The sequence below is a fragment of the Somniosus microcephalus genome, chromosome 14 (assembly GCF_052327205.1).
Source record: "Somniosus microcephalus isolate GS21.2 chromosome 14, FLI_Smic_1.0, whole genome shotgun sequence".
In the NCBI taxonomy this organism is placed as follows: domain Eukaryota; kingdom Metazoa; phylum Chordata; class Chondrichthyes; order Squaliformes; family Somniosidae; genus Somniosus; species Somniosus microcephalus.
The window spans coordinates 84,050,223-84,065,178 of NC_141000.1; the positions used below are offsets into that span (position 1 = coordinate 84,050,223).

The 14,956-nt window shown below is 43.9% G+C and overlaps 1 protein-coding gene across 1 annotated transcript in view; it reads right to left on the reverse strand.

The window, feature by feature from the left end:
* hgd (homogentisate 1,2-dioxygenase) overlaps positions 1 to 14,956 on the reverse strand; it is a 65,466-nt gene that overhangs the window by 27,842 nt on the left and 22,668 nt on the right. Inside the window, exons 4-8 of the mRNA XM_086006833.1 lie at positions 14,225 to 14,330; positions 11,044 to 11,103; positions 10,332 to 10,423; positions 8,636 to 8,670; positions 6,191 to 6,270 (exon numbers count right to left, since the gene is read on the reverse strand). Of these exons, the coding sequence (XP_085862959.1) occupies positions 6,191 to 6,270; positions 8,636 to 8,670; positions 10,332 to 10,423; positions 11,044 to 11,103; positions 14,225 to 14,330 (373 nt within the window). The remainder of the gene's footprint in view (positions 1 to 6,190; positions 6,271 to 8,635; positions 8,671 to 10,331; positions 10,424 to 11,043; positions 11,104 to 14,224; positions 14,331 to 14,956) is intronic.

The window sequence follows — 14,956 nt, forward strand, 5'->3', positions numbered from 1 at the left end:
GTGCGGTTTGAACAGAGTGCTGAGAGTTGGGTGAGTGAGGGAGTTAGGTGGGTGAGGAGTGGAAGGAGGAGCCCCCTTGCTTCGCCTTTGCTTTCCCTAACTTTTCACTCTGTAGGAATTGGTTCTTACTTTACACCGAGGAAAGAGTCCAAGAGTGGGAGCAGTCAAACAACAACAACAACTGCAAAACCGCTAAAGTGATGTCAAAACCAGGGAAGGAGCTGATTGGCAAGTGGGACCTGGTGAGTGTTTCTACAGTCCAGTCGTTAAAGTAAAAGTCAGGTCTCTAGTTTAGAGTAAATAGTGTTTAAAGTGAAGTAAGGTCCCTAGTGTTTTTAATATTCTTTAATTTAGAGGAAGTAAAGGGAGTAACTTAAGGGTAGGACATGGCAGGGCAGCTCGGCAGCGTGGAGTGCTCCTCCTGTGCTATGTGGGAAGTCAGGGACACTTTTGGTGTCCAGGGCGAACACGTGTGCAGGAAGTGTCTCCGGCTGCAGCTACTCGAAATCCGTATTTTGGATCTGGAGCAGCGGCCGGAGTCACTGTGGAGCATCCGCGACGCTGAGATTGACGTGGATAGCATGTTTAACGAGGTGGTCATACCGCAGGTAAAGACTACACAGGCAGAAAGAGAATGGGTGACCGCCAGACAGAGTAAAAGAACTAGGAAGGTAGTGCAGGAGTCCCCTGGGCCCATCTCCCTCTCCAACAGATTTTCCGTTTTGGATACTGCTGGGGGAGATGGCTTCTCAGGGGAATGCAGCAAGAGCCAAGTCCGTGGCACTACGAGTGGCTTAGCTGCACAGGAGGGGAGGAGAAAGAGTGGGAGAGCAATAGTGATAGGGAATTCTATCATAAGGGGAACATTTCTGTGGCTGCAGACATGACTCCAGGATGGTATGTTGGCTCCCTGGTGCCAGGGTCAAGGATGTCACTGAATGGCTGCAGGACATTCGGAAGGGGGAGGGTGAACAGCCAGAGGTCATGGTCCACATCGGTACCAACGACATAGGCAGAAAGAGGGACGAGGTCCTGCAAGCAGAATATAGGGAGCTAGGAAATAAATTAAAAAGCAGGACCTCAAAAGTAGTAATCTCAGGATTACTCCCAGTGCCACGTGCTAGCGAGAGCAGAAATAGAATAGACCAGATGAATGCGTGGCTGGGGAGATGGTGTAGGAGGGAGGGATTTAAATTCCTGAGGCATTGGGACCGATTCTGGGGAAGGTGGGACCTGTACAAGCTGGACAGGTTACACCTCGGCAGAACCGGGACCAATATCCTCGCAGGGGGGTTTGCTTGTGCTGTTAGGAAGGATTTCTAAATGTGGGCCCAGAATGGAGAGAAACAAAGCTGGAAGTGCAAGTTAGAAAAGTAGTCAGCAAAACTAGTAGGGAGCAGAAACAAAGGCCAACAGTAAAGAGAGTCAAAGTGCAGAAAAATATTAAACAGGCAAAGTTGAAGGCACTTTATCGAAATGCACATAGCATTCGCAACAAGGTGGATGAATTAATGGCACAAAAAGAAGTAAATGGGTATGATGTAATTGCCATTACAGAGACATGGTTGCAGGGTAACCAAAGCTGGGAACTGAATGTTCCAGGGTATTCAACATTTAGGAAGGACAGACAAAAAGGAAAAGGAGGTGGCGTAGCGCTATTAATAAGGGATGAGATTGGTACGGTAGAGATAAAAGATCTTGGCTCAGCAGATCGTGATGTAGAACTGGAATCAGTTTGGGTGGAGCTAAGAAACAGCAAAGGGTGGAAAACATTGGTGGGAGTTGTGTATAGGCCACCAAACAATAGTGGTAATGTAGGGCACAGTATCAATCAAGAAATTAGAAGTGCATGTAACAAGGGCAATATGGTAATCATGGGGGACTTTAATCTACATATTGACTGGGCAAATAAAATTACCACTAATGGTGTGGAGGACGAATTCTTGGAATGCATGCGAGATGGTTTCCTGGATCAGTATGTGGAGGAACCAACCAGGGAAGAGGCTATTCTGGATCTGGTACTGTGTAATGAGAAAGGGCTAATCAATAATCTTGTGGTAAAGGGGCCTTTAGGGACAAGTAACCATAATATGATTGAATTTTACATTAAGTTTGAGCATGATGTAGTCCAATCTGAAACTAAGGTCTTCAATCTAAACAGAGGAAACTACAAGGGTATGAGGGACAAGTTGGCCATGGTAGATTGGGAGACTACACTAAAAGGTATGAAGGTGGACATGCAATGGCTAACATTTAAGGAAATAATGCATAATTTGCAACAAACATATATTCCTCTAGGGCATAAAAACCCAAAAGGAAAAGTGATCCAACCATGGCTAACAAAAGAAATTAAAGCTAGTATTAAGTCAAAGGAGGAAGCTTATAAAGTTGCCAGAAAAAATCGGTCAGCCTGAGGATTGGGATCTTTTTAGAAATCAGCAAAGGGGGACCAAGAAATTGATAAAGAAAGGGAAAATGGAATATGAGCACAAACTAGCGAAAAATATAAAAACGATTGTATGTGAAAAGGAAAAGACTGGTGAAGGTAAATGTAGGTCCTTTACAGTCAGAAACGGGAGAATTTATAAAGGGGAATGAAGAAATGGCAGAGAAATTAAATAAATACTTTGTTCTGTCTTCACAGAGGAAGACACAAAAAACCTCCCAGAAATACGAGAAAACCAAGGGTGTGGCGAGAATGAGGAACTTAAAGAAATTATTATTAGTAAAAAAACAGTACTAGCAAAATTAATGGGACTAAAAGTCGATAAATCCCAAGGACCAGATGATCTACATCCTAGGGTTTTGAAAGAGGTGGGCATCGCGATAGTGGATGCATTGGTTGTCATCTTCCAAAATTCTATAGATTCTGGAACGGTTCCTGCAGATTGGAGGATAGCAAATGTAACCCCGCTATTTAAGAAAGGAGGGAGAGAGAAAATGGGGAACTACAGACCTGTTAGCCTCACATCAGTAGTTGGGAAAATGCTGGAATCTATTATAAAGGATGCAATAACTGGGCACTTCGAAACTAATAGTAAGATTGGGCAGAGTCAACATGGATTTATGAAAGGGAAATCCTGTTTGACAAACCTATTGGAGTTCTTTGAGGAGGTAACTAGTGGAGTAGACAAAGGGGAACCGGTAGATGTGGTGTATCTGGATTTTCAGAAGGCCTTCGATAAGGTCCCACACAAGAGGTTGGTGAACAAAATTAGGGCACATGGAATTGGGGGTAATATACTAGCATGGATTGAGAATTGGTTAACAGACAGAAAACAAAGAGTAGGGATAAACCGGTCTTTTTCAGGATGGCAGGCTGTGACTAGTGGGGTACGGCAAGGATCGGTGCTTGGGCCCCAGCTATTCACAATCTATAGATTTGGATGAGGGGACTAAATGTAACAGTTCCAAATTTGCTGATGATGCAAAGCTAGGTGGCAGTGTCAGTTGTGAAGAGGATGTGAAGAGGCTTCAAGGGGATCTCAACAGGCTCAGTGAGTGGGCGAGAACATGGCAGATGGAATATAATGTGGATAAATGTGAAGCTATCCACTTTGGTAGAAAAAACAGAAAGGTAGAGTATTTCCTAAATGGTGAAAGATTGGGGAATGCAGATGCTCAAAGGGACCTGGGTGTCCTTGTACATGAGTCACTGAACATGAATGTGCAGGTGCAGCAAGCCATTAGGAAGGCAAATGGTATGCTGGCCTTCATTACAAGAGGATTTGAGTACAGGAGTAAAGAAGTCTTACTCCAATTATATAGGGCCTTGGTGAGACCACACCTGGAGTACTGTGTACAATTTTGGTCTCCTTACCTAAGGAAGGATATACTTGCCATAGAGGGAGTGCAACGAAGATTCACGAGATTGATTCCTGGGATGGCGGGACTGTTGTATGAGAAGAGATTGAGTAAACTAGGCCTGTATTCTCTTGAATTCAGAAGAATGACAGGGGATGTCATTGAAGCATACAAAATTATTACAGAGCTTGATAGGATGGATGCTGGGAGAATGTTTCCCTTGGCTGGGGAGTCTAGAACCAGGGGCCACAGTCTCAGGATAAAGGGAAGGCCATTCAGGACTGAGATGAGAAGAAATTTCTTTACACAGAGGGTGGTGAATCTTTGGAATTCTCTACCCCAGAGAGCTGTGGAGGCTCAGTCATTGGGTATATTCAAAACAGAAGTCGATAGATTTCTGACTAGTAAGGGCATCAAGGGATATGGCGATAGGGCCGGTGAATGGAGTTTTAAAAAAAATTCATTTATGGGATGTGGGCGCTGCTGGCAAGGCCAGCATTTATTGCCCGTCCCTAGTTGCCCTTGAGAAGGTGGTGGTGAGCCGCCTTCTTGAACCGCTGCAGTCCATGTGGTGATGGTGCTCCCACAGTGCTGTTAGGTAGGGAGTTCCAGGATTTTGACCCAGCGACGATGAAGGATCGGCGATATACTTCCAAGTCAGGATGGTGTGTGGCTTGGAGGGGAACTTGGAGGTGGTGGTGTTCCCATGCGCCTGCTGCCCTTGTCCTTCTAGGTGGAAGAGGTCGTGGGTTTGAGAGGTGCTGCTGAAGAAGCCTTGGCGAGTTGCTGCAGTGCATCTTGTAGATGGTACACAGTGCAGCCACGGTGCGCCAGTGGTGGAGGGAGTGAATGTTTAAGGTGGTGGATGGGGTGCCAATCAAGCGGGCTGCTTTGTTCTGGATGGTGTCAAGCTTCTTGAGTGTTGTTGGAGCTGCACTCATCCAGGCAAGTGGAGAATATTCCATCACACTCCTTACTTGTGCCTTGTAGATGGTGGTAAGGCTTTCGGGAGTCAGGAGGTGAGACACTCGCCGCAGAGTACCCAGCCTCTGACCTGCTCTTGTTGCCACAGTATTTATATGGCTGGTCCAGTTATGTTTCTGGTTAATGGTGACCCCCCAGGATGTTGATAGTGGGGGATTCAGCGATGGTAATGCCGTTAAATGTCAAGGCGAGGTGGTTAGACTCTCGCTTGAGGCAGAGGATCAGCCATGATCTCATTGAATGGCGGAACAGGCTCGAAGGGCCGAATGGCCTACTCCTGCTCCTATTTCTTATGTTCTTAAATAGTACTACATGCATGACAGATATCAATGTTCCTGCTAGTCCTTTTGAATTATGATACACACTGCGAAACTGCTCCTTGGTGGATTATATAAATTATATTGGATTTAAGTGCAGTAATGTGCTGTCAATCATGTTTTTAGAGAATTATTTTATACAAATACATAGAAAATTAAATTAGGAATCATGTGGTGTAGGTAGGTTTGTGGCAATGCCTTGCAGTCTATTCATACAATTGTCCATTGTCACTCATCCTGTTCCACATTTTGGCCAACGATGTGCTGGACAGCAGCATGTGGGTCTTGAAGTATATTTCTGAATAAACTGTGCTGCTTTTTTCCGGTCAATATGTTGTTACTGGATTTGCTTGAGAATCTAGTATACTCCAGTAGAAATGTTTAAAAGAAAAAGGATATATTTCACATATCCGTCTAACTTTAATATAAATAAACTGGCTCTGTCTATTAACTCAAACATTAGGCTACACTCCCATTGCCCTTGTCCTTGTCAAGCGCCACAGGCTCCCTGCTCATTATTGAATTAATTTCAAGATCAAATCCTTCCATGGTTTTGCCCCACTTTATATGATGGATCTTCTTTAGGATAGTTGGATCCAACTCTACTCCTCTGATTATAGTTTTCTGCTTGTTCTCCATTCCCTCTGCTCTACCATTAGAGATGGAACCTCAATCACTACATCCTTCAATCGCAATATCCCTACTCTTTGGTACTCTCCCGGAACCACCTTGCCTTGCAACCTCTTTCCTTGCCTTCAAAACTTTCTGAAAGATAACTTTTCAAACATTTTTTTTCTGTTAATCTTTTCTATTCTTCTCTGCCTTGTAAAACAATCAAAGACATTTGCATTGTGTTGTGTAGTTAAACTGGCAAACATAAGAACATAAAAATTAGGAGCAGGAGTAGGTCATACGGCCCTTCGAGCCTGCTCCGCCATTTAATGAGATCATGGCTGATCTTCGACCTCAACTCCACTAAGCAAAGTGAAGAAGGAAAATGTAGTCATTAATATCAAATTGGATGATTAACAAAACAGAATTAATAATTAATGATATTTCAAAAACAGGCCTTTCCTCCAGCTTACCTGAATGACACAAATCTCATAGGGTTCAACCAGCATCTTGCCAAATTCTGTTGTAATCAACAGGTTCCCTTTTTGGGGCACTGCAAGCAAACAGGTATACAATAAAAATCCAAAATCTTAAAAAAAAATGTATATGGTGTTTCCTATTGTCAGTTTTGGAGAACTATTAATGGCCCAGAAATTCGGGTCTCCACGGGTGAGAACTCACGGGGTACTCACCTGTAAGCCCAATGGAAGTGCCAGTTTCCCGCATGCACTGCGCATGCGTGGGAAACCGGCACTTCCGTTCCCCTGAGAGAAGGGGTTCAGAGGTCGAACGCGTGTGCAGGAGAGGCTGCGCGTGCGCATTGAACTTACGCTTTTTTTGCAGGTTTTCCCGGGAGGGTAAGTCTCCAGAAGTTACACTTTAAAAAAGCAGTCGCAAGACCTGCTTTTTACAAGGTAAGTGGTGAATTAATTAAAATTAAAACATTTTTTCCACAGGTTTATTATTTTTAAATACTTTAAAGAAAGGTAAGTTTATTTTTAGCCCTGTTAGAAAATAAAATTATTTTTTTCAAAAATTTAAATTATTGTTTAAAATAGTTATTTCATGTAATTTATAGTTTATTTAAAAAATGTGATGTTTTTTAAAAATTTATTTGAAGATTTAGTGATGTTTTGGGGCTTATAGTATTTATAAGTTTGACAGGTCCTCCTGTCAAACTTATGAATGAAGCATTCCCTGATACCATTGGCTCTCCATGGCCCACGTGATCCCAGGGGACGCATCGAACTAACTGCACCCCTGGGATACGCAAGCACTGCGCGCCGGCAGCTGGTGGAGGCCCAGGATCGCAATTCCACGGGGGCCCACAGCTCAACAGCCGTCGCGCAAGGTAAGTGTAGGTCGGGGGTTTGCACCCGCGGGAAGCCCCCGACCCAAATTTCTGGGCCATTATTTTACTTCCTCCCCATCTTTTCCCATTTTCTTTCTCTTGTGGGTTAGCCACCACTGCAATTTTTCTTAAGTCAGCAAGGTGGAATGGTCTGGCCTGCATATTTCCCTGTAATTGACATTTGTGTCATACCATTATTTAAACCAAAATAATGCAATGACAATAATTACATTTTGAGGATCAATACTCTTAGCTATGTTTGTAGTGTTCTATTCAGGTAATGCAGTTCAAAATAATGAGAGCAGAGGTCACCTTATTATCCATTTATACTGTTCACTACTCCATTTTATTTGGTAAAGTATTCTCAGTATTAATTTTTGGTACAGCAGAGATTTTAATCCACCCAACAGATTAGATTTAAGGTCAGATTTCAAAATTGAAGGGACAATGTTCGGAAACATTGCAGCCCCTTTTATCATTATCAATAAACTGCCTTTCCCTTGTTGGCTAAACATGAATCCAAGCCCAAATAGTGAAAGTGCCAAGGAATGCCCTCTGAAGTTTGCTTCCAGAGTGAATCTAGGGTTGATGTTGGAGTCTGAAATTAGTTACACAATTCTCAACAAAATGGGATGTGCATTCCTTGTCCGGCTTATTTCTTAGATTTATGTTCTGCTACACATAAACAGGAAAACAGCCATTTAACTCCTGCAGTCACGAGCAACACTGCCTTCTAACTTCAATCTCGTTCCATGGTTCCACCAGCAGAAGGTTCAAATTCATGGAATACAGGACTGGCACTATTTTTTTGTAGTTGCTTTGATATTAAGTTTCTAGGGAGATAGAATCATAGAAAGTTACAGCACGGAAGGAGGCCATTTTGGCCCATCGTGTCCGCGCCGGCCAACAAAGAGCTATCCAGCCTAATCCCACTTCCCAGCTCTTGGTCCATAACCCTGCAGGTTACAGCATCCCAAGTGCACATCCAAGTACTTTTTAAATGTGGTTAGGGTTCCTGCCTCTACCACCCTTTCAGGCAGTGAGTTCCAGACCCCCACAACCCTCTGGGTGAAGAAATTTCCCCTCAAATCCCCTCTAAACCTTCCACCAATTACTTTAAATCTGTGCCCCCTGGTTTTTGACCCCTCTGCGAAGGGAAATAGGTCCTTTCTATCCACTTTATCTATGCCCCTCATAATTTTATACACCTCAATAAGATCTCTCCTCAGCCTCCTCTGTTCCAAGGAAAACAAACCCAGCCTATCCAGTCTTTCCTCATAGCTAAGATTCTCTACTCCCGGCAACACCCTTGTAAATCTCCTCTGTACCCTCTCTAGTGCAATCACATCTTTCCTGTAATGCGGTGACCAGAACTGCACGCAGTACTCTAGCTGAGGCCTAACTAGTGTTTTATACAGTTGAAGCATAACCCCCCCTGCTCTTGTATTCTATGCCACGGCTAATGTTATGTCAATTTAATTGCTGGATTACATGGGAGACTCATTTCATTCACGTTATGATAATATGGTAGAGTATGTGAACAGACTTTTCAAAAGGTTTTACTTACCTAGAAGGAAATCCCCATCTGAATTATAAAAACTCCTGAAATACAAAACATAAGTACTATAGTACCCTAGGATTTTACTATTATGAGTGGGAAATTATATTGAATTACTGGTCCATGATCATTTAAAATGAAGTTAGGACAAAAGAATTGTATTAGCTGTTGGACCAATGAAACAATATTCTTCAGGCTGGTATTCTGGTGGTAAATCCTGGGTCAACACAAGCTAGTGCCAGGTAACTTGAGACTAATGGAGATGTCAAATACTCTTTAAAATAATTACATAATTGTAACTTTTTTTCTAATACCAATCAGTGTTGCCAATGAAGCATAGTCAAACACACCGACTTGGTTGAGATTGCTGCGACTAATTTAATTAAAAATCTTTGCAGCTGTAAAACACAAGTTCCTTCACCTGTTTTAGGCGCAACTGATCCCGATCTTGTATTTGAAACCACTCTGCTACCAGACGGACCACCCAGCATCAACCTAGGTACCGGACACGACAAAGGCACACCCAGTTGACCCTGCAAAGTCCCCCTCACTAACAAAATTGGGAGAGCTATCCCACAGACTAGTCAAGCAACAGCCTACACACAGGATTATACCTTTCAGCCAAAGTCCCAGACTCCTTGATCAACCTCTCAGAGGTGGCGGCACAGTGGTCTACAGTCGGGAGGTAGTGCTAGGAGTCCTCAACATTGACTCCAGACCCCATGACCTCATGGTGTCAGGTCAAACTTGGGCAAGGAAACCTCCTGCTGTTTACCATTTACCGCCCTCCCTCATCTGATGAATTGATTGGTACTCCATCCACCACCTTAAACGTTCACTCCCTCCACCACCAGTGCACCATGGCTGCAGTGCAAGATGCAGCAACTCGCCAAGACTTCGTCAACAGCATCTCTCAAATCCACAACCTTTACCACCTAGAAGGAGAAGGACAGCAGGTGCATGGGAACACCACCGCCTCCACGCTCCTCTCCAAGTCACACACCACCCTGATTTGGAAATATATCGCCGTTCCTTCATCGTCGCTGGGTCAAAAATCCTGGAACTCCCTCCCTAACAGCACTGCGAGAGTACCTTCACTTCATGGACTGCAGCAGCTCAAGAAGGAGGCTCACCACCACCTTCTCAAGGGCAATTAGGGATGGGCAATAAATGCTGGCCTTGCCAGCGAAGCCCACATCCCATGAATGAATAAAAAAAAAGATTGGCACCCATGTCCCAGAGATGATAAACACTCAAACATTCAGGGGCCCAAATTCCTTGGAATTCTGTGGGTCTTCGGCCGTAAATCTGCCAAAAAATAGCAGAGACCTGGTTGCACTGGGCTCCCTCATTTTGTTTTGGGGTCAGAACCCCTGCCCTGACTGCCCACCTATGCTGTAATCTTCAGGCAGTGGGATGTGGCCGATACATACTCTGTGACTTCGACCTCTGGCCCTGCGAACTTCGGTAAGGACAGCAGTGGCAGCTGTGTGCAGGCACATCCCAGTACTTATGCCAGGATGTGTCTGCCCACACATTTCCGGGGCTTCAGTCTTCAGTGCAACAAAGAAAACACGAGTAGCAATAAAAAAAATTAAAGAGAAAAATAACAGAAACGAGGACATTATCTATCTTCATACCACAGAAAAAGGCAGAAATGCAAAACAGTTTACAACAGTAAATTTTCTTAAAGGTAGTCACATACTTATTCACCATTGATGTGTTGCACGCAAAAATGTGAATAGCCAAGCCACTGCGGGCCTTGATGTCTCCAGCTCCACATAATGTATGTAAACCCTGTTGAAAAAGAGTGCCATTCAATTGCTGTTCTGCCAAAAAGATAAAGCGGTTACACTGGGATAGGCAGTCTGTTCCAGAGGCTAAGAAAAGACCCATAAGTGACAAAATGATAAGTACGTTATGGAGGCCTTATTCATGCTGGAATAAACTCGACAACTGATAGTTCCCCATTACGCTTTCAGTTTATTCTGCTTCAAAAAATAAAAACAGGAACTATTATCATCTATCTCCTGTAAAAAAGTGTATTGGTTTTAATAAAGTGAGAGAGAAGGAGTGCATGAATGCAACTTATGTACAATATTTTGCAGTAATCTATCTACATAATATATTAAAAATATTATATCTGCTCAGCCCCCTCCTGATCGCCTCCCCCTGCAGGTGTCTGCAGCTCGTCAGTCTAGTTTAAATGAGCCCTGAGATCCAATTCCAATCGGCACTCCGGTCTACCTGTTCCAGTGCAGGGATTATTCCCTGCACCCAGTTCGCATCGGCAGACCAGCACTATCCAATTTCTACCCCTAGTAATTGTATCTCCCTCTATCCCAAACTTTGTAGGTACGATATAAGTAAATTCACAGATGGAGAAGCAGGCAAAAGTAAAATAAACCCAGTCTTACTGTTACAAAGTCGACCATCTTCTCCGATGTTTCGTGAATTTTAAATGGCAGCCATCTGAGCTAGAAGCAAAATGAAAGAGTTTGTGTGAGACAAGTTTTATTTCAAGGTGTGTATATGCACTACAAGTAATATCAATCAAGACTTCTGCTGTTTTGTCAGCACTGAGTTGAAATTCCATGTTTGGAAGATATAAAGACCTACAGGAATGTACAACTTATGTACAATATTTTGCAGTAATCGATCTACATAATATATTAAAAATCATGTATCTGTGAGCACTTCCTGTCAACAGAATATATGGGAGCGAAATTGGGTGCCTTTGCACCGGGCGTGGCGCTGACATCGACTCCCACCATATTTGGCAGGAGTTTTGCGGCAGCGCTACAGCGTTGCACCCTGTTCTCCTTCGCCCGGAGATCGTGACATCATCGCCGTGTGCATCGCCCCGGTAGCGCCCCGGACCCGAAATTGACTTCCGCCCCCTGCAGCAGCGCTGGTTGAAAACACCGACAGCTGCAGGAGGTGTGCAACGGGCGGCCGGCCGCTTCAGGGGCAATGATTAAAGGCGAGGTGGCTGAGGCAAGTAAAAAAAGCACTTACCTTTCTTGTTGCAGTTTTTTGTGCGGGTTCCTGCCCGCGATCGATCAGCCCGACACTCTGCTTGAAAATTACCCTTGGTGTCAAGACCAATGTAGTCTTCAGGTGAAGCAGGGTTAGAGGGCACGGGATAATTGGGCCAGATATAATTCAGACCCCATTTTTAAAGTCATAGGGAGAGAAATTCATTATAGCCCTGTTTGGGGATGCCTTGGTGGTCCAGGTAGGTACTTTTTATATTGCAGATCCTGCAGCGATGGCCCTTCCCTTTAAGGGAGGGAAGGAGCCTTTGAACTCTGAGGCGCTGCACGGCCCAGTGAGCAGCGCTGCTGAAGTCTCCGCCCCGCCTGCTGCCAAGAAGGAAGTGGAGCGCTTGATTTAGTGCTCTACTTCCTGGAGCGCAAAACTGAATTAAATTTTTTTTTGAAACATTAGTGCCTGGCGCTAATTTTCTCAACTTTTATAAGTTAGCGTCCTAAACGGGGCTATAATGAATTTCTCCCCCTATGACTTTAAAAATAGGGTCTGAATTATATCTGGTCCAATTATCCCCTTCCCTCTAACCCTGCTTCACCTGAAGACTACATTGGTCTTGACTCCAAGGGTAATTTTCACACTCACCATCTGGGTGATAATCTGATGGAGTGGATCGTCCACCCATTGTAGAACCTGCCAGAGTTTCATCCCATCAACAAAATGAAAATTAGGCAGGTTCTACAACGGACAGGCTAAACACCAAAGACCACTCACGTAGGCCAGACTTTGTTCCCTGTGAAACAAACTGTGCCTTGAAACGCCCGATATCCCAAAATGTAGCAAGCCCGGGGCTAACAAGAAATCTTTGTAGTGTACAGGTATTTAGCTTTCTGAATATGTCATACATCCCCTTGTGACATTCTAGATTTTGGAAGGTGGTAGAATGAACATTTTACAAGACTGTTGCTTAGACTATTAACTATGGAACAGGTTTATTAAAAACTAACAGATAAATGGTCACGATATACAATGTAGTTTTATGGCTGGAGAGTCTAGAACTAAGGGACAAGTCTCAGGATAAGGGATTGGCCATTTAGGACTGGGATGAGAAGAAATTTCTTCACTCAGAAGGTTGTGAATCTTTGGAATTCTCTACCCCAGAGGGCCATGGATGCTCAGTCGTTGAGTATATTCAAGGCTGAGATCGATAGATTTTTGGACTCTAAGGCAATCAAGGGATATGGGGATCCAATTCTACAGCTACTTAAGGACACAAGAAATGTCTAGAGTTCAGGAAGTGTCAGCAGCTTCCAACAACACCCTGGTCCACTCCTCTATCACCCCCAACACCCCTTCCCCTTCGCCTGGCACCTTCCCATTCAAGCGCAGGAGATGCAACACATGCCCTTTTACCTCCACCCTTCCCACTGTCCAGGGCCCCAAACACTCCTTCCAGGTGAAACAGCGATTTACTTGTACTTCTCGCAATTTAGTATGCTCACGATGCGGTCTCCTCTACATTGGGGAGACCAAACGCAGATTGGGTGACCACTTTGCGGAACACCTCCGTTCAGTCCGTAAGGATGACCCCGAGCTTCCGGTCGCCTGTCACTTTAATTCTCCGCTCCACTCCCACTCAGACCTCACCATCCTCGGTCTCTTACACTGTTCCAATGAAGCTCAACGTAAGCTCAAGGAACAGCATCTTTCGATTAGGTACTTTACAGCCTTCTGGACTCAACATTGAGTTCAACAATTTCAGATCATAACCTCTGCCCGTATTCTTTTTTTTCCATTCATTTTATTTATTTATTTATTTATTTATTTTTACACTTCATCTAGAGCCATCTTTTGTTTCTTAACTCGTCCCATTACCATCTCCTTTTGCCTTGCACCATCTCTTAATGTCTCTTAATCTCTCCTGCCTTCCATCCTATCACAGACCTTCCCTTTTGTTCTTTCCCCCCCTCCCCTCTTTCCCTGCCCCTGCACTTGTTTAAAAATCTGTTCGATCTCCAGCTTTTTCCAGTTCTGACGAAGGGTCATTGACCTGAAACGTTATCTGTTTCTCTCTCCACAGATGCTGCCTGACCTGCTGAGTATTTCCAGCATTTTCTGTTTTTATTTCAGATTTCCAGCATGCGCAGTATTTTGCTTTTGTTTCCATCTAACAGATGTCTGACACAAATCTATATGTCACCTCCAATTGTCTTAATGAACCATTCAAGGAACAAAGCAAGCAGCAACAGGAAGTGGTTCTGGTGACATCAACCCAAAGGGTGCTGCAATTACCCATTATTAACATATGGAAACAAATTGGTCTCTCCCCAGCCAATTTGTTTCTTGGAATTGATACACTGGGATAATGAAATGCACAGCTCCTAGACTGGGTAATTTATTTAAACAAATCTGGTTTTAATCCCAAAGGTACTGTGTCGAAAAGACTGAACATACATCACTGACAACATTTTGGCACAATGTACAACATGCAAGACATTTTGTTTCATTAGATTGTGCCTCATGTTGAAAGAGTACAAATCTTTTTTAAATGTAGCACAAATATTTTTATGCGTAGATAATTGCAACTCTGTGAAGACTTATTGTTACCTGGTTGGGGTCAGGGCTGATTTCATCCCAATTGTAGGACAGGTTTTCCTGGGGTATGGAAGTGAAGGGCTTGTGACGAACTGAAGGTAAAATACGATAGAGCCAACTGGAAGGAAAAGGGAAGGCAGAAACAAATTAAAATTGAAGTAAAACGTGTAGACGTATTAGGCCCCATATTGCATGAATAGCAAAAATGAGGTTGGACTGGCCTGTGGGCAGGTTCACCTGTATTGGCAGCTTAGAGAGTGGGTCATGCCAAATTTTGCAATGGGACTCTCTCCCTCAAATTTGAATAGATGACTGGCAGGTGAAAGCATGCCGTGAAAGCTTGGCCAAGAGCATATATGCTGGAGAGTGTAAAATCCAATGAGGCAGCAGTCTTTAAAGGGCTGCATAATCCATTAAAGAGCAAGTTGCGCTGGTGGAAGAAAAGTGGGTTAATTGTTCGTAACATGTGAGCAATAGTGCTCTATTTAATGCTGAGGAATTGGAGGTCCTCCCACAGGAGGTACACCAAAGGAATGCAGCCCTATTAGGGGTTGGAAGCTTGCCTCCAGTAAAAGCACAAGTGCAAGCTGAAAGGAGGAGGTCATTGATTGAATCAATGCAGTCACCAGGGCTCCTTACACCTGGCTTCAAAGGAATAAGAAGTTTGCTGGTATCAAGAAGCAGATGAAGGTAAGTGTGCTACTCACCTTTACACACATTTCTTGTCAAACCCATCAAGCTTGA